This window comes from Amyelois transitella, chromosome 6, assembly GCF_032362555.1.
Source record: "Amyelois transitella isolate CPQ chromosome 6, ilAmyTran1.1, whole genome shotgun sequence".
NCBI lineage: Eukaryota > Metazoa > Arthropoda > Insecta > Lepidoptera > Pyralidae > Amyelois > Amyelois transitella.
The window spans coordinates 6,350,788-6,370,019 of NC_083509.1; the positions used below are offsets into that span (position 1 = coordinate 6,350,788).

Genomic DNA, 19,232 nt, shown 5'->3' on the forward strand with positions numbered 1-19,232 from the left:
ACAGTAACAACTTTCAAATGCCAAAAAGCCCATATCCTACTTAGTCGAAAGTAGCAATAGAAAAATCAATGGCAAGCGATTTATTATTAGGTATGCTAAAGACTGAAACTGATGTGCATCTTTGGTTTTGGATTTGCTCAGATTTAAATCGATTTGCCATCGACACAACAAGATGAAAAAAATATTTGTAAATATAAACAACACAGAAATAAGCGGACGAACAAGAAATGCTAATAAATACCACTTGGAAGAATACTTATGTTATAATAATCTATACATATAATAAATCTGTAGAAAGGTCAATTCTGTACATTGAAAATATTGAAAAAATAAATAGCAGGGGGTGTTACTGGATCGATAACAAACACAAAAATGTGATTAAAAAAATTTTTGTCTGTCTGTCTGTATGTTCAGGCATCACGTGGAAACTAACGGTTCGATTTTGATGAAATTTGGTATAATTATACCTTATTATCCTGGGCGTAAAATAGGATACTTTTTATCCCGAAAAAATACGAAGAAAAAAAAATCTTAATTTTTCAGTTTATCCCAGACGTTGTTCTGTAGAACCGCGAACACACGTTGCGTTACCCGCAGTGGATTTAGTGCCGTAACCTGTAGCGCCTAAAGTCGGCTTTGGCTTGAACCGTTTGCTGCACAAGCGGGCCGCTACTAATTACTATGAAAAAAATACTACATAGCTACATTAATTCCCATCAAGCTGAAAATGAGTATAATTATTTAAAACACAATCAAAAGCATTATTTCAAAATTCCCCATGATTCCGGTTTAAGGAAAAAAATTTACTCACGGTCAAAGGTAAAAAATGGGTGTATCGCAATTTTCTTTAAAACGGTAAGTTTTTCAAATCGGAAAATTACCTCAGACATAAATTGTAGATCATAAAGTTATCTATAAAAAGGTATCAATAATTTTTTTCAACAAAGCTACCGTTTCTGTGATATAACGATGCAAAAAGTTGCAAGCGTCATAATATGCATCCGTTTCCTTGCCACCTCTGAGGTAGTGTACTATTAGCGCGTTTTTTTTTTACATTTTTATTATTAAATTTGAAAAAGTCTGAAATAGGTTAGAATAAACACGTGTTTTCACTACGCAGTGGCACTCAAGACTAACTTTCGTATTTATTATTTAAAAAAAAAATAGAATAACCCTAAGTGAAGAAAATCATCTTAGGACAATAATAGAGGTTACAATTATCAAATTCAATGCAATAATCAAATTAAAACTAAAGCTACTTATAAAAAGAAAGAAAAAAGATGACTACAAACTAAAATTTAATTTATAAATTGTACAGTCCTTGCATAGCATCAACATGCGGGAATGTGCCCAGAAGGCTGGCAGCATTGCCAATTCGAATAGCAATGCTGATTCTCTGAGCCAGATAATTTCCAGCCCTCCGGTCAAGATATACCTCAATTAGCTTTTTCGACAATTGTCGGAAAAGCTGATGGGCAGATAGGCCCCCCGGTCCCAGAGTTTCTACCCCAAAAGGTTCAAAAGTATAATTATTACCGATAACTACATACATACATAAAATCACGCCTCTTTCCCGGAGGGGTAGGCAGAGACTACCTCTTTCCACTTGCCACGATCCCTGCATACTTCCTTTGCTTCATCTACATTCATAACTCTCTTCATGCAAGCTCGGCGGTTTCGGGTACTTTTGACCTGACCCTTTACCAGGACGTCCTTAATTTGATCAAGATATGTTCGTCTAGATCTTCCCACCCCGACCTTTCCCTCCACACTCTCCATGTATATCTGCTTAGTCAACCTGTTTTCATTCATCCTCTCCACATGACCGAACCATCTCAACATACCCTTTTCTATTCCTGTAACTACATCTTCTTTCACATCACAACATTCCCTTATCACACTGTTCCTTATCCGGTCACTCAATTTCACACCCAACATACTCCTTAACGCTCTCATTTCCACTGCATTTATTCTGCTTTCGTGCTTCCTTTGCCATACCCAACTTTCACTCCCATACATTAATGTCGGGACCAACACGCCCCTGTGCACAGCCAGTCGAGCCTTTTTGGATAGTTTCTGACTGCTCATAAAGGCATGCAAAGCTCCATTCACCATGTTCCCCGCGTTCACTCTCCTTTCAATATCACTATCACACTTGCCATCTGATGTAAACTTTGATCCCGATAACTACATATTTGCGCCTTTTGAGGTTTTTTGCCTCATTTGAAGCAGAACGGCCTTAGATTTAGTAACCTGAAGATGAGACGGCGCAAGTGTGTCGACACAAGTAGCATCCCACACCAAAGGCCGCCCCAATCTCCAGGGTACCAAAGTAATCAAATCCGGTCTCTTGGCATCATCCCGAGCCAGACCGTTTGGTTCTAGAACGGCTGGAACATGGATGGTGGCAAGAGCATGGAGGATTATATCATTTAGGGCGGCATGGCGCTCTAAACGGCCGGCACTCCTAGGGCATGAGAGGCCGTGGTGTCCATAGCCGACAACGGTATCCCCGCAAGGACAACTATTATTAAAGACTAACGGTATTTCATGTGTTGAGCATTCTGAGATAAAGCAGCTATACGACCCTAGCCACGTACACAATTAAACAGAGAGACAGATGTTGTCTCAAGGTTTCACTACAGTATAAATGAAGGGACTGGGTTTCATTATACTTATGTATATTTTATATTTCGAATTCAAGTTAAAATTACCGACAGAACAATATTTTTACTTATATTACTGCTACATAGAGTATATATACGAGACGTGCTTATGCATATTATGACGCTTGCAACTTTTTGCATCGTAATATCTCAGAAACGGTAGCTTTATTGAAAAAAAATATTGATTCCTTTTTATAGATATCTTTATGATCTACAATCTATGTCTGAGGTAATTTTCCTATAAAACTTACCGTTTTGAAGAAAATCGTGAAAATCCCATTTTCTTACCTTTGACCTTGGGTAATTTTTTTCCTTAAACCGGTATCATGGGGAATTTTGAAATAATGCTTTTGATTGTGTTTTAAACAATTATACTCATTTTCAGCTTGATGGGAATTAATGTAGCTTCATTCCTATTTTTTGGTCTAAATTGACCAGACTGAAAATAAAATGGAGAAATAAACCATCTACGCGAAGACCGACATCCGCGCGGACGGAGTCGCGGGGGAAAGCTAGTAAACAATATAATAATTGACTGTTTGGATCGTAAAAAATTACACAGATTAGGCGAATGCCTTTTCATAATGTTTCTATACCTACTGGTAAAATCGGGGCACATAAAAATGTGTTGTTTTTCAGTAATATACTTTCCGCAAATATATTCATGCTGAAACCAGGGTTATAGACACATATTGTCAGAGCAACATAAACTCTTCACATGCAACATTTTAGTAACAACATGGATTGTCATTCTACTTTTTATATAAAAAAAATACTTACGTCTGAGTCGAAGGAAGTCAGCTTGCTGAAGAGAAGGTTTCTTTTCTGGTTGAGCATGTCTTTGAACATCTCTGTGGTACTTTGAACTTCGGCTGAATCCATGTCAGGATAATTGACAATGGGGACATCTGGTGGAACATAAAAACGCATTAAATAAGTAAAAAGAGTTTTTCAAAACACTCACACAAATACATGTCGCATATGGTTTGATGCTGTATTGTTAAGATAAAATATAACCCATAACTATTTTTAAATTCGGATAGTAAAAATTGTTGTACGTAACTGATGATGGTGACTTCAAGTTTAGGTAACTAGAGCAATCTGGTGTTAAAATTATAGCAACACTTCAAACTCTCAAAATAGGTTCTAATGTAAATGGGTTCTAAAATAATGCAACTAAATTATTTACCCGCTTGCGAACTCTTTCTTGAAGATGGCGAAGATGAGGGCGTGTCCAAATCGTGTCTATAGTCCGAGAGCGCAGAACCGCCCATGCCTGGGTCCAAGCTAGCTAACTCCTTGCTCCAGTAATGCGTATGTGCCATCTCTGCTAGTTGGAACACCGACGCCATTCCCCCCAGACCGAAATTAGAATATGTGTGCTCTAGTCCGTGAACCACAGCCTGAAGAACTTTCAACATGCCTTTCCACACCGGCTTGCTTACGAACTGTAACAATATTTGTATAGTCTAGTCTCATCTTAATATGCGACAGGTGACAGACTAATTATTAACGCATGTAACTGAAGTATTAATCTCAAAATTACTTGGACGTTTTTGTAGAACCTTAATAAAACATTTAACCAATACGCGATGTGCTTGCCTGTATGTGGTCACTATTTTAAATCTGCCCCAAACAAGAAATCAAATATTGATAACTCACCACATCATCGACTTTGTCATTAGGCGTTGATTTGCGGTTGAAGTTTCTATTCAATTTGCTGAGCACCATGTTTCGGTAGGACTCGTCCTCCATCAGCTTCTTCAGCCTGTTCAACTTTAACCAGCCGACACCTTCGCCCTCCAGGACATGTTGCACGAGCTATTAGATAGCAAAACGTTATTCAAATTATTTTTTTAAGTTCGTCTTGCGGTTAACGTGAAAGCATTATTTTAACAATTCTTTATACATAAAATCACATCTATACCCTTGCGGGGTAGACAGAGCCAGCAGTCTTGTAAAGACTGCAAGGCCACGTTCAACTATTTGGCTTAATGATTCAAATAGTAACTGCTTACTGCTTGTAATTGGTTGCTAGGTCATCGCCTACAAGCAGAATCCCAAGTTTATTCGCCATTCCCATAGTCGCCTTTTACGACATGCACGGGTAAGAGATGAAGTGGTCCTATTCTATTAAAGTGCCCACGGCACCAGTACTGTTTGAGTTTAGCAGTTCTCGTTGCGTTCAAGATAGCTTGTGTTAGCTTACATTGGAATCTAGGATCTAGATTTGTGTGAATAAAATACCAACATCGTTGAGAAAGGCTTGGTTCTCGGAGTTGGCATTTGGGCGCGTCTGAGCAACGTGTGGCGGCGTGTTGGGCGACGTGTGGCGGATGAGCGGCGAGCGCTGCACCAGACCGCGGGCCCCCTGAGAGAACGGACCGAACGATGCCGATGTCGACCCCGATACGCCGCGAGGAGACTCCGCCGGTTTCGCTTGCTTGCCTGCCAAAAAATCTTATTGTCACATCTTTCTATAACAACAATTACAAATAAGGATAACAATGGAAAACAAACCAAGTGTCGCTTGCCCGTTGAGCATAATATTATGAGCGAATATTCGCTAGTAGTCGCCATTAAGACAAACTGCAGATGAGCTTAAATAACTAAAGTTGAAAAGAGTTTTGCAATCATCCTATATCACATAGCGCCCTATTTCTAAAAAAAATCCTTAACAGCCACAACTTACCTTTAGAGCCGAAGAAGTCACTAAACATGCTAGATGTGGAGGCTGCTAGTCCATTTAAATCTGAACTGATGTTGGAGAAAAAATCACGATGCGTAGTCGCAAGCAGATTAGTGGTTTGAAGGGCCGTCGAGTCGCGTCGGTTACCGCTGCCGTTTGAATCTTGACTTTCGCCCTATAATAAATAGTAGTAAGATTTTAGAAATGTAGTGAGGGCGCCCGATTATGTTATCAATTGATAACTTATTTAATTGATACCTTAATTAGAAGTCCCTTCTTTGCAGCGACTTCTTTCGCGCTTTTTGTGAGGTCTCCGAAGGTGGACTTGCTAACATACGTGAGGTCTTCAAAGGTGTTCTTGCTAACCGCAGTGGCAGTCTTACTTGCTTCCAGCGCCGTTTTGGACGCTTCTTGCATACTTTTAGATGCCTCTTCTGCCGCTTTCTTTGCGTGAAGTGTCAGCTGTAAAATTTTCTTATTTAAATGAATTTATAGTTATACTTTTATATTTATACAAATGGAAGAGTAAAAAGTGAGAAACTTAGAAACCATTAACATGATTCTACGTGCACTATTGTGCATTAACTTGTTAAATATAATATATTTTTTACAGCCAAGTGGTACGCTATGTTGAAAGTATTCATGATTTTAAAACGGTGGGCTGTCTAATAAGCAAAAAAACACTACAAGATAAAAAGGCGAGACTACGAGACTACCCAAGCCCTTCATGGATTACAATTGAACGTTAATAACTGCAATTACTATTTACTTACCTAATTTTAGTAAATTAACTGTATCTCATACCAATATGCAGTAAATGGTTGCTGTATTATTTAGCTCTATATAGCACTACAATGTTGTGCGTGGTAATATATTAGCATCACGCAACACTCTGTATAAGTACCTGACCGAAAGGAGCAAAAATTGTCTTCTCTTCGCCATCGGCCACTTTTCCTTTCTATGATACAAAAAATTAAAAAAAAAAGTAGGTAAAACTCAAAGTAATGCGGAAGGTAGAGTACCTACATAGTAGTTATATTCCAAGGCAAGGTCAATACCATTAATATAGCCTTAGAATAAACCTTGCAAACTAAGGCAGTAAAAGATATTTTATTGCTTGTTATTATTATCATAAGTCAAATTTTTATTTCGCAAGATGTGCTCATGTAACAACATTCGAACATACCTTGTCCATGTGTGCGAGCAGTCCCTCCTGGCTGCTCTGCCGCGTGGTTTCCCGCACCAGCTCCTTGGCCTGCGCCGCGAACTGCTCCAAGAGAGACGTCTGCGACGCCTGGCGCGATACGCCACTGCTGGTATTCTGAAAATGGAATGTAATGTTTTACACATGGAATATAAAAATAAAAAGATTTAAAAATAATGGATATATATTTTTGCTTGTTACACTTGTTGCACAGGAAGAATTTGTATGAAATGAGAATAGGTTCACTAAAACTCCAAGAATATTACAGGATATTTTTATTCCTGGAAATTCGTGCAAGAGTAAAGGCAAAAGTCAAAGTCATTATATCTATTACAATATGAAATAAATTGTTATACCTATTAATGAATAAGGGTGTAATTTTGGATTTTGGACATGTGTGGAATAGGTAATTTAGTACTTTGGACACTTTATGTTTTCGGTTATAGGTAAATAGGAACATATAAACCTGCAGGATAGAAAAAAAAAAAAGATAATTTTTTCTTCATGTATAATATGTGCAAGCTACTTCTTGGGCACAAGCGTAGAAATATTACAGGTTTAATTTTTATGTTACTTATTAGCGGAACTTAAAAACAAATACTATTAAAATGTGTTCGTGTTCTACCTTAGCGTGCGAGTGCCTGTGCGAGGGAGTGAGGGCGCGCTCCGAGTCGCTGGTGCTGCCGCTGTCCGCCGCCCGCGCGCGGCTCACCACCGTCTTCGGCGTCGTCGTCGAGTTTGAGTCAGACTCTCGCCCGAAGCTACCGCTGTCCGTGTCCTACACATTCATTGATCGTTCCACACTCTAGCGATTACACACGCGCTACATGCATTAAGTGATCGTGAGGCATTAGCAAATTGTGATACTTTATAGCGTATTTACTACATTTATGGCAATGTATGTTTTACATTTATAAAAATCAATTTTAGCAAAATCGCTTCTCCATTTATACAAAGTGAATTCTTCGTGCGACAACTCGCTGTGCTCGGAGCTGGACACGTGGAAGACTGTATAATGTGAGACTCACGCTCTTCTTGACAGGCAGCACGTGGTCGTGCTGCGTGTCGGCGGGCGGCTCGTCGTCCGACAGTTCGCTGTGCTCGGAGCTAGACACGGAAGGAGATGGCGATGTGGAAGCACGCTCCGCCGGAGGAGACCGTCCGCCGAACATAAGCGATGACGGCGGGCTGTACACCTAGAGGGACGAAAACAGTATATTTTTATACATGACAAGCATGGAATACTTCCATATTGTAGGTTGCCAATTTACTTGAAAATAAGATTATTCAATTATTTATTCGAATGGAACCTACCGTTTTAGGATCCAAAGAAGAAGATAGCGTCATCGGAACTTGAACTACAGCGCTGTATGTTTCCCCAATAACATGTTGTTGATGTGGGTTGCCACCTTAAAGCCAAATTTTAGTTAAATACAATTTTATATTGGTCATATTTTTACTATTAAAATTTAAAACGAGCGTAAGTTTCTAATGTATTTGAAGAGGTCAAGCGGTTGACAACCCTCAGCAATAATTAAAAGTCTAAATTGTATGTCGAGGGTCTAAAATGTCAGGATACTTGGCTTATGAATTTTCTTCCAGCAAGAAATTGGACTAATAGAATTTAAAAGACAAAATGAAAATAATAGAACAGTGGTGAACTGACCACAGGAATGAACAAGACAGAGATTAAGAAATAAATAAGTTATCGTCTATTTGAACCCAAATTAGGATTAGTTCCTTATTAGGATTAGGATTCTTACCTGGTGACAGATCAGACGAAACCATTTCTGATACGAAGTCGCTGAGGGATGAATACGAGGAACTTGTACTTTCTGCAGCTTCGGAATCTGAACCACTCTCATCTGACCACATGAAATAGTTAAAAAAAGTATTAAATACTACCTATTCTATTTGCTTTATACAAACATTAAATATATATTAAACGTATTTTTTAGAGTAAGGTGGCCAAGGCATGAATGAAATAAAAATACATTTGTCAGCTAGTAGAAAGTACAAATGTTTAATGACCATAATACCTGTAGGTTGGTTCTCATGCCTCTGTAGTTGCCTCAAGGCGCCATTGAGCGAGCTGCCGTCATCCCATACGGCGAAGCGGATTGGTTGCAAGGAGTCCGCGAACCACTTGGGTTTATCTCCGATCTGTCGCGGGTCGAATACGCCTGTTTGTACGCGCAAGAACGCCACGTTGCAAGGGGTAAGTGACCATTCCGCTAGAAACTCGACAGCCTAAAATAAAAGATAAGTTTTAGTTCTATACTACTTTTTATAAAAAAATTTTTTATACTGTAATCCCTTTTATTGATAGAATACAACTGTCGTGGCAGAAAAAATCTCTACGACATCCTTGTTATCAACAATTAAAAACTTTCACATTTTTAAAGATGTAAAAATTAAAAAGTATTTTGGAAAGATTAACAATGTTAAAAAAGCATTAAAAAATACTAGATTTAATAAATGTTACCTGTGTTCTCGCAAATTTGTTGAGAAAAGACGTAGTTCTAGGCCGCGATCGTAGGAAACTGTTGATTTGAAAAGCTACCACGGGCCTTGGGTACAACCGCAGCGTTCGTGTATGTTCCATGAAATTTGCCAAAATGTTCTGGGAGTTAAAGAATCGAACCTGAAACAAAAAAAAATCATATGCCAAACGATAACTTAAAGATTTGCAACTAATGTTTGTTTAAACGTCAGATTTAGGGATTTAATAAATATTAGGTACATAAAAACATGTTAATGAGATTGCAATTTGGAGAAACAAAAACATATTCCACTTGCTAGAAAGGTGCAAGATATCAACGATCAAATCTGAACCTTTCAACGTAGATACCGCATTACCGCACGGCAAAAAGGCTAATATTGTATTACTTAGACTAAGTCAAGAACTATAGAGCGCGATTACAATTCCTACCATAGCGACGCGAGTAGCAATATCGACGGAGTCCACATCGTTGCCGTAAATGAGTGGGTTGAAGGGCTGCGCCTGGTGCGGGGACGCTAAGGACATCCTCTGAGGCGTGTGCCCCGCACTCACCGCCCCCCCGCCGATGGAGACGCGCCGGCTTTCCGGAGTGCTGTGGGGGGCCGATTGTGCCCCATCACTAGACGACCGGAATGATGCAGGTTGAACCCTTTAAATTTCATAAAAACTTTTAAACATTCGTATGTTCTCTCTACATCGTGTAGAGTAAAATTAGAAATTTCTGAGAAACTTATGGGACGAAAGTTTCCTTATCAGTAATATTCGTCAAATTGGGACCTTAAGAGAGAAATGAGAAATTTAGTTTGATTTATTCCTCCTACACTGTCTCTTTTAAACGACAGCTTGTTCCGCAGTAATTAACGTAAAACTGTTCAGAGCCTTGGGTGAAAAATGAAAAACTCACTACAACTCCCACACTTATCCCTTGTGGATGGCAGTTTCTACAGCAGTAATTCTTGACAAACTATTTGAAGCTTTGAGTTAGAAACGAGAAATTAACGAGAAACTTACTTCAACGTGGCTCCCCCTACACTGTCTCTTCTGGACGGCATCAGTAATGCCGAAGCTTGCTCCGCAGTAGTGTTCGTCAAACTGTTCAGAGCCTAACAACATTCATATTACATTAATTAATAATTAATTACTTTACCAACATGTGTAAATAACGTAATAATGTAGACGCAAGTTCATTATATTATATACAACAATGGAAGCGAAATTACTCGTACTTGCAATAAAAGTTTAATTAAGAAGTTAACTTATAAGACGTAAATATTTACAATGAAATAAATTTTATCTATTGAAACAATAATAATTTAAAACTATGTCCTTGTTTGTTATGCTTTATTTAAATGTACCCTTAAACAGTTAAAGTGATATACATATAGTTTAAATATTTGCAGGAAACTGCGAAGAATTTGGCAATTAATTTAGGATTTTGTTACGATACTGAGAATTTTGCAAATAACTATTTGTTATCATCATGTGAATTGCTGTGGTGAAGCCTTGCACTTTGAAAAAGTGATACATAAGTTTAATACATTATTAACTAAAAAAAATGCACACACACTATTAAAACTACGCCGTTAATTTTATCAAATTTTAAGTCAGCTTAATTGCTACATCTGAACTCATTAATTTTATTCACACACAATAATAGCCTGTTTTATGAATAAATGAGTAATTCGAAATTAATCATTTATACATCCATTGCTTCATTGAAATAATTCATAACATTCCCATCCATATAAATAGCATTTACTGAAAAATACCAATTTTAGAGCATTATCACAGCACAGCAATACAATCACAACAAATCAATCCATGCCAGCACAGCCAAAGTAATTTTACATGACTGAAATCGTGTTTATGTATCTACCTATATAAAGAAGGTAATCACTGCATTAAGAAATATAATTAGTCATTATGTGTGAAGGTAAGTAGCAGTTTTTAACACTTATTTCAGCCAAAAGTAAAACAATTACCTTTCAAAATGTATTGTGAATGTAAAAGAAAATGATAATGTAATTAATGGAATGTACCCAAAATAATGAGTTAGGAATAATATAACGGATTAAATGTTTTTATTTATTCGATGTTTTAATGTTATAAGTAACGAGTCATTTTAAAAGGTAGTTACATAAATTGTACATAAAAAAATGTCACAAAATATGTTGTGTAATCAGAGTCAAAGTGTGCAATGTAATAAAGATAAGATATTTACACCAGATCCGGCATTTCCCATGAGATGCATGGCCTAGCGACGAGGAAGAAGTCAGGTGTATGTTAATGAAAAACCAAAAATAAAAATTTCTTAAAGGCATTGTATAATATGTAGAAGGACCAGATAAATTAATAATTGTAAAACCAGAATTCTTAAAAAATAGAAGGAATGAATTGGATTCTTTAAAAATGGGCCGTAGAAAATCGTATGTTCTAAAATTGAAATGATCGTATACAATATACAAAAGAATAGACTAGAACTATTATAGAACGAGAGAACACCAGTAATTCTGCGGCTTTAGTTAAAATGTTATCTTTAATGTTTAAGTATGATTTGTGAGATCCATGAGTGCAGAGTTATGTTTGTAGGTATAGTTGATTATTTGAATTCTTCATGGGCTAGAAAATGTTAAAAAATACTAAGGTGGTAAATTTCTCTAGCACGCAAGTATAATTTAATTTATCATGTCCTGAACTCCAGTTACTCGTGTAAAGTTCTCACTTCAATAGAAAATGCATACAATTGACACATCAGCGTAGCGACATCGAGAACAATGCGCTCACGAGTGCGTGTGATAGAGAAAGAATAAAGTGATAATTATACGATATAGAAAAATAGATTATTTGTAAAACACAACACCCTGACTGAAAGCTGAGAATTAAATGCATTACTTGCGTACCTGTTTTAAGTGGTTTTTGAGTACTGAACCTTCAGGTTCGGGCAATGGGGGCAAATCTTGGTCATTTCCAGTGGGACAAATTAGTTTTGTTGCATCCAAATCTACGAGCCAGATGTCGTCGGGTAATCTTTAAAATAAAAATCAATATTTTCATAGCTGTTCCCTGAAAAACTTTGTAACAAAACTTAGTTCAATGTTGAATAGGAACATACCTAAAACTCTTTTTATAAGTGAAGAACGTGGCGGGTATTCCAATAAGAAAGGGTGTGGGTGCCAATAGCAGTTGTTCAGCGCAACTCATACAGCTGGGCAGTAGGGGGATAGCCGGGAACATGTACTCCAGAGGGTACAACATGGCTACTAGCGCCATGACCGACATCGAAAGGGCATTGTAGTCGCGAGATTGAACTACCACTTTGTTTTCTAGTAGGATGAGCGTCAGCACTTTGAGACACGTGTCCACACCTGGAATCATGATAGGAATTTAGAGATTTCCATTATTAATATGTTTAAAAAGAAAATCAAAATAATGATAGAAGCCCATAGACAGATATACGATCAAATCAAATTTTAATGTTTACTTGAAGGGGAAAATCTCAAAGATTGTGACCTAAGATATAACTTACCCAAAAGTTCCAAAGGTAAATGTAGAGGAAAGTCGACAAGCGCGAATCTTGTATGATCTGGCAGCGCGAAGAGGAGCGGCGCGTGCGCAGTGGGCGACAACACTTCTAATTCAATTCGCGTCTTGCCGGGCACCGGAACCGGCGCGGAAAGGAGACGGAGAATCCAGGTCTCAATCTCTTTCACGTCATGGAGAACTATTGTAGGTGTGTTGTCGTAGGCCTGCCCGGTGAGCACAGACCAAACCGTATCCCTGCGAAAAGTGGATTATCAAATGCTTATACTCGTACAGCTATGTGGATTTAAATACAAATTGTAAGATACATATGTTTTATGAATACTCGTAATCAGAATGTTGACCGAAATTACTTGTTAACTTATAGGTACTTCTTAATTATATTAAAAGGAGATTTGTATTTTTCTTGTAATTAATAAACTCAAAAAAAAACAAGCTTTAGCACAAGAGATACTTCTGGAAATTGTCATGTGAGCGAAACCCTAGGTATAAGTCTAGTTTTGGATTAAAAGATTATGATAAAAAAGTCCTCTTTGAAATAAAAAATGATCACGGTAACACCTTAGTTAAATAATATAGATAATAATGATTACCCGTACCTAAATATTTGTCTCGACGCCCCGACGCGCCGTGGACTGGAAGACTCGTTGCACGCATCTATTAACTTCTTTAGAATAAATAGGCACTCTCGGAATGTGGAGAAGAAAGGGTGGTGCGACAGGAGGCACAGCGATGTCAGGGAATGATTCCGAATTCGCTGCAACAAACGAAAGTAAGCATGATATTTACACGCTAATTTTTCACGGCTTTTTTGGCTAATAATAAATTCTATAATATTTATTAAAACACTAGGTTGAAGTACCTGTTTATTAAAATCGACCAAAAAATTTCTCAAAAATTAAGTTTGTTGTATGGGAGCTCCCCTTTAATAACAACTTTATTTTTATTTAATTTCTTATTTTGAAAGTTATTAACGTAAGGTAGGTTTATTAAAACACTAGGTTGAAGTACCTGTTTATTAAAATCGACCAAAAAATTTCTCAAAAATTAAGTTTGTTGTATGGGAGCTCCCCTTTAATAACAACTTTATTTTTATTTAATTTCTTATTTTGAAAGTTATTAACGTAAGGTAGGTTTATTAAAACACTAGGTTGAAGTACCTGTTTATTAAAATCGACCAAAAAATTGCTCAAAAATAAAGTTTGTTTTATGGGAGCTCACCTTTAATAACAACTTTATTTTTATTTAATTTCTTATTTTGAAAGTTATTAACGTAAGGTAGGTAACGACTAAATATTCTGTGAAAATTTTAAGCGTCTGCCAGTAATTAATATCGAGGAAAAAAATACGCAAATATCATAAAAAGAACGAATGGTTTTCCACTTACCTGTCGTTTCCTTGCGGCGCGCGGACTAGGCGAGTGCGAGCCGCCGCTCTCGGAGTCTGCGGCGGCGACTCGCGGCGCCAGCGTCGCGCTGCAGTCCCGCTCCGAGTCGCTCGGCGCCACATTGCTGCTCCTATAGTCACTGGAACGTTTGCTACGTCTTACACTTAATTCATTTCACAACAGGTGATATCATGAAATTTATGGGGTCCATATTCAGAAAATCTGATACGACTAAATTATGGGTGGTGTGTCAGCACAATAGAATTCATTGGTTTTATGTGCTTTCGAAGATTGAACCCCTAATGCAAATAAGATAAGAAAATTTATTTCACAGTGAAAATAATTTTCATATCTCCAAAGTTTAAAAGAGTTAAGTACTAACTTATATGGTTTCCACGTCTGCAATAGAAGCCGTGGGTTGGTCAAGTGTTTTACAAGAATTAATAAATAGTTCTCTCTTTATAACGCTATGAAGAAATGGAAATTATCAGCATTTTTGTAGTAAATAATAATGTGGTCCTTATTATATGTATGACGATATATATTATTAAGAATATGTTGAGAATTTAAGCCAATCGCGATTATGGCTAAGAAATTGATATGAATTGTTGTATCGTGTACCATGTAGTCGTATCCATCATTGTGTAGGTTAATTGACTAGCATATTCACATACCTATCATAGCTCCCTTACGGAGATATAGAACTAAAAGTTACAAGACTCGTTAAGCTCGTTTTCGAAATTGAGATGAAAAAAAGCAGGTAATTATTATAGAAGCATTATTTCTCTATATTGACGTTTAGGTACTTTAAATAACTGGCACACATAATGTTCTATCTTCACTCGCTGTCATACGCCAGCAAGGAACCATTGACTAAAAAAGATAAAAACACGACTAGTCACCTGGAGAAGGCGGAGTCAGAGCTCTTCTCCATGGATTTCCGCCATGACTCGCGTCGCATCATGCTGCGTTCCCGCGTCCCCGGCGTCGGCGCGCGTTCCACCGCGCGGTAGAAGTTGACGCAGATGCCATATCGGGTTTTACCTGTTAAAGAAGTAAATACTGTTAAAATGGTTTGAGGTCCAATGGAGAGCATGTCCAGGCAACGGCAAGTGAAGCGAAGAAAATCTGCTCAGTACTTGAGACGATGAAATCGGGCCAGTCCAATATGAAACGTAAGAAACCACCCGAAAATTAAGTAGGTAAGTCTAATCAGTTAATCACACACACAAAAAGCCACTTTATCTCTATTTCAAGCTTACCAGAATCCTTATCAGTGAGAGTGAAAACGAATGACGAGGAATCCCTGGAGGCCGAGTGTCCGGGGGCGCGGCGCGCTCCCACAGACACGCAGCCTTCGGGCTGGCAGAAGTAGACCATGTCCAGGGGCAGCGGGAAGTCATCGTGGTTGGTCAGTGGGTAACGGCGTAGGAGTTCAGGAGCCTGTGGACCAATTGATGATTCCACTGTTCAATTTATCTATACATAGGATCTATATCTTTCCACTTGCCACGATACGAGTACATACATATCTACTTATTGCTTTATCCACTTTAATCACTCTATAATTTTTCAACATAAGATAAAATACATCACACATATCAACGGCTAGAACGATTTCTTTCTCGATGTTAATTTACATACATCAATTTACACGTTTATCTATACGCACACTTAGATTTACTTATATTGTCCAAAATAATATTTTTCTCAAAACTTGAAAGCTCGAATCAAGGTTGGCCTGAGAAAGAATTTTGGACATTAGTTAAATGGGGTTAATATGTCAAATGGTTACCTTTATAATATAAAAGCATGTCAACATTGGTAAAACTTCGAAGATACACATAAACTTCAACAAAGTAAAGTAAGTCTTTAATGGATTTCAGAGCTTGTTTGATTTAGATACATCCTAACGCAAAAGGGGATTTGCGTGTCTACTTACGAACTTATCTCAGTCTTAAGCGGATATTCTCCATTAACATATAAAGCTAGGTAAATTTACATTTTGGTATATTGGAAACTTACAATAAACTTTTATTAAATGTTGTATTGAATTCAGAGGAATATCCCTAATCTTCTCCAAAGATGAGCCTAAAATAAGAATGTTAAGTTTATAGTGGAAACTAAACTAAAAGAAAAATATAAATACCTACCTGTACGGGGGCGAGTCCCTTCCCCGAAGTGTAAGGTTTGGCTCCGACGATAGTGAGATAGTCCACCAGTCTCGGGCACAAGTGCTGCTTCTGTATGTCCATCTCTCTGATATGCTGGCTATCACGGGCGATCTATGCACGCGCTTTTTCGAACCCATTATAATTAAATAAAATATTGCTTGTCATAATTATCACTTTTTGAATAATCCTGAAACAATATAAGGGAATTTTATTTTTGCACAGAATCTTCATGAAAGAACCTGGAAACTCCGTAATAAATGTTTATGCATATTCAGAACGAGACACCTAAGTACGAGTAGATCTATAGGTACGCACGAGCACGTTGGGATAAGTGGAATTGGGCATTCTTGTTAGTTCAACTGAAATTTCGGGTTTAACTTTATCTTTTGGTAGAACTAACGAAAAGCGAACGAAACAGACTTCTGAGTTATGACTGTGTTCAATAATTGAACAATGTGCCTATAATTAAAAATGTTACAAAGTACAGTATTTAATCAATATGGAACCACTAAGGCATATCCAAAATCGCACATTAACATTCGTTTGCGAAAGTTCAATATTGACGTCAACAAATTAATTCCATTCCCAGTTATAAATGAGCCTACACAAACGAGATTGCTGGTCCCCTTGACCCATTTATATCCCTGACCTATATCTTTAGAGAGGGTTGTCCCAAGCAAGCTAGCACATTTATTTAAAAAGCATATAACACCGGTTTAAATGAAAGACGTAGAAAACGTTACTCGTATTTATGTCAATAAAATCACAAACCGATTGAAAGAACTTCAACGGCTATTCAATATTAAAAAAAGGTAAAAATTTGGAAAATGCTTCTAGAGATAATAGGTATCTGGGAGTGATAGAAACAGATTAAAAGGTTTAATATTTATCACAAAGGCTAAAAATTACGTTCTTTATCTTAATTTTCTTTTCTATTATCCCTCATCCATCAATCTTGTTTGTACCTACGCAAACAGAATCCGAGCTCTGCTAAATATAATTTATCCTTTTGAATTTGGGTGAATATCTATTTTATAACAGTTCAGTTTATTATTTACCCTTGACCGTTGGAAATTAGGTTTGATTCTGGTAATATAATGTATTTTATTTAATGATATTGATCATTGACGATATCAGTTACCTACAACAATCAATCAAACTATATATAATTCACATTAATAATAAATGTCGTCAACATGTTTGCGTTATCGAACCACGTCAGGAACGTGGGCGGTAATCAACCATGAAGCAAATCGTAGGGTTGTGGCCTAATAAACCAACAAAATTCAGACGAGATGGCCGGCAAATCGACAGCGACAAAGGTTACGTGGGAGGCTGTTAATTTTATTATATGATTCTGCAATCACGACATTTTTGTTCTTTAAGTATTGAAATGAAATTGAACCTGAAATTTCAAGACAATGCTCTTTGAAATAACTGATCAAGGGGGTTTCAAATCAAAAATTGGTATTGCTCGATATGACACAAAATAATTCACAGACAATATGAATATTTACGAGCAGGATCAATATTCTTTTCAAAAAATAAGTTTTAATTATAACTCAGTTTGGTTGACGTTTCGGAGAGTATTAATTATACAAAAATGTAAACTTTTACTTTGGACACAAATTTTCCACGTAACTTTGTTACTGTGAAACCTGAAGTCTAGGGCGTAACCTTATGACCTTCTCTTACGACTACCATCAAGTTTGTTCAATAATTAAGAATATAGGAAGACCCAATTAAGTCGCTCATAAAGGAAGGATGGATTTGTTGGGTACTATTAAGATAATATTTCAGACAGCGCTCGCCTGGTAATTGCGGCCTTATATGACTGTAGGCAGTGTTATAAATTGAGAGAGCAATAACCAACGGCCGTAAGGTGCCCGACCAAGAGTAATGGATATGAGGGCTGGGCCACCGTTAGGCGTGTCTACCTTCATACTTAATTTATGTACACTAGCGGTCTGGTTTGTACTTATTAATTTTGAAAACATTTTTATATTTTTTTTAAAAAGCATAATTTAATAATTAACCGAGAGATAAAGAAATGCTTCTTTTAGTTTTTAAGTCTTATATCTCTGTGCATAGGCCGTCATAACGTTAAACCTGAGATTTTATTATAAAGAGAAAAAATACTGTATGTATAGGTATTAAAACTTAATGTTTCGTTTGGAAATAACATCTACCTACTTAATCTAAAAATATATATTAAACGTACGCTCACGGTCGTAGACCTATTTTAAGTATTTTGCACTTGAATGTACATTGTATATCTACATGTGTTTTTCCATTAAACCATGGAAGCATGAGGGTGACGAGTGTAGATATGCAAATCGTGTTCCATTTATGTAATCGAACTTGCGGCTCAGTGGTACCAATGCCGTCATAGATAGTGAGATAAAACGGATGTTTTGTTGTCCTATACATTTTACGTGGACGTATCACCCAGTTAACTACATGTTCAGCAGTGAGTTACCACTACTATTGACAGCTCTTGAACTGGTACTACGATAGCAATACTTAAACTAAGTGTTGCTATTAGTTTTTTCCGTTTTACATTTAATTGCACAAAATGACATTGACCGTTTATTTTGAGCTTCCATATGAACAGTAAAGGGAGTAGAAGTGTCCAAGTAATGGCACGCTGACTATATAAAATGTGCAAAGAATAAGCGTTACCCGCTGGTGAAACTATAAAATGACATATTAAAAAACTCAACAACGGTTGAAAAGACAAAATGTAAACCTAGGTTTTTTCTTGAATTTGACCGGCTTCATGACCATTAAACTAGTGCTATGTGGTATATACAGACACACCACATCTTTATTTCTTAAGGTTTAACAGTGCCAAAAGTCACAAGATTTAGGTGTTAGGCTGATGGTTTAATAATGAGATCGAGGCCAAACCAAACCAGAAATATTGGCAAGTTGCTAACCCAACACCTAGGAGAAAGCCATCATGGGATTACGAATAGTGTGCAATGATAGTAGATTTATTTGAAATAAAAATCTACGGTTTATTTTTAAAATAAAATAATCTTACAACAAAAGTTTTAATAAAAGAAT

General features: G+C 37.0%; 1 protein-coding gene across 1 annotated transcript in view; it reads right to left on the reverse strand.

Moving 5' to 3' along the window:
• LOC106131072 (MAP kinase-activating death domain protein) overlaps positions 1-19,232 on the reverse strand; it is a 33,909-nt gene that overhangs the window by 14,429 nt on the left and 248 nt on the right. The window contains exons 2-24 of the mRNA XM_060944836.1: positions 16,143-16,350; positions 15,252-15,432; positions 14,892-15,033; positions 13,990-14,128; positions 13,202-13,359; positions 12,589-12,839; positions 12,175-12,427; positions 11,963-12,089; positions 10,074-10,165; positions 9,492-9,711; positions 9,045-9,203; positions 8,599-8,809; positions 8,323-8,424; positions 7,874-7,968; positions 7,588-7,755; positions 7,185-7,337; positions 6,542-6,676; positions 5,614-5,817; positions 5,359-5,530; positions 4,918-5,114; positions 4,329-4,487; positions 3,856-4,114; positions 3,447-3,574 (exon numbers count right to left, since the gene is read on the reverse strand). Coding sequence (XP_060800819.1) covers positions 3,447-3,574; positions 3,856-4,114; positions 4,329-4,487; positions 4,918-5,114; positions 5,359-5,530; positions 5,614-5,817; positions 6,542-6,676; positions 7,185-7,337; positions 7,588-7,755; positions 7,874-7,968; positions 8,323-8,424; positions 8,599-8,809; positions 9,045-9,203; positions 9,492-9,711; positions 10,074-10,165; positions 11,963-12,089; positions 12,175-12,427; positions 12,589-12,839; positions 13,202-13,359; positions 13,990-14,128; positions 14,892-15,033; positions 15,252-15,432; positions 16,143-16,244 — 3,807 coding nt within the window. The 5' untranslated portion in view covers positions 16,245-16,350. The remainder of the gene's footprint in view (positions 1-3,446; positions 3,575-3,855; positions 4,115-4,328; positions 4,488-4,917; positions 5,115-5,358; positions 5,531-5,613; positions 5,818-6,541; positions 6,677-7,184; positions 7,338-7,587; positions 7,756-7,873; positions 7,969-8,322; positions 8,425-8,598; positions 8,810-9,044; positions 9,204-9,491; positions 9,712-10,073; positions 10,166-11,962; positions 12,090-12,174; positions 12,428-12,588; positions 12,840-13,201; positions 13,360-13,989; positions 14,129-14,891; positions 15,034-15,251; positions 15,433-16,142; positions 16,351-19,232) is intronic.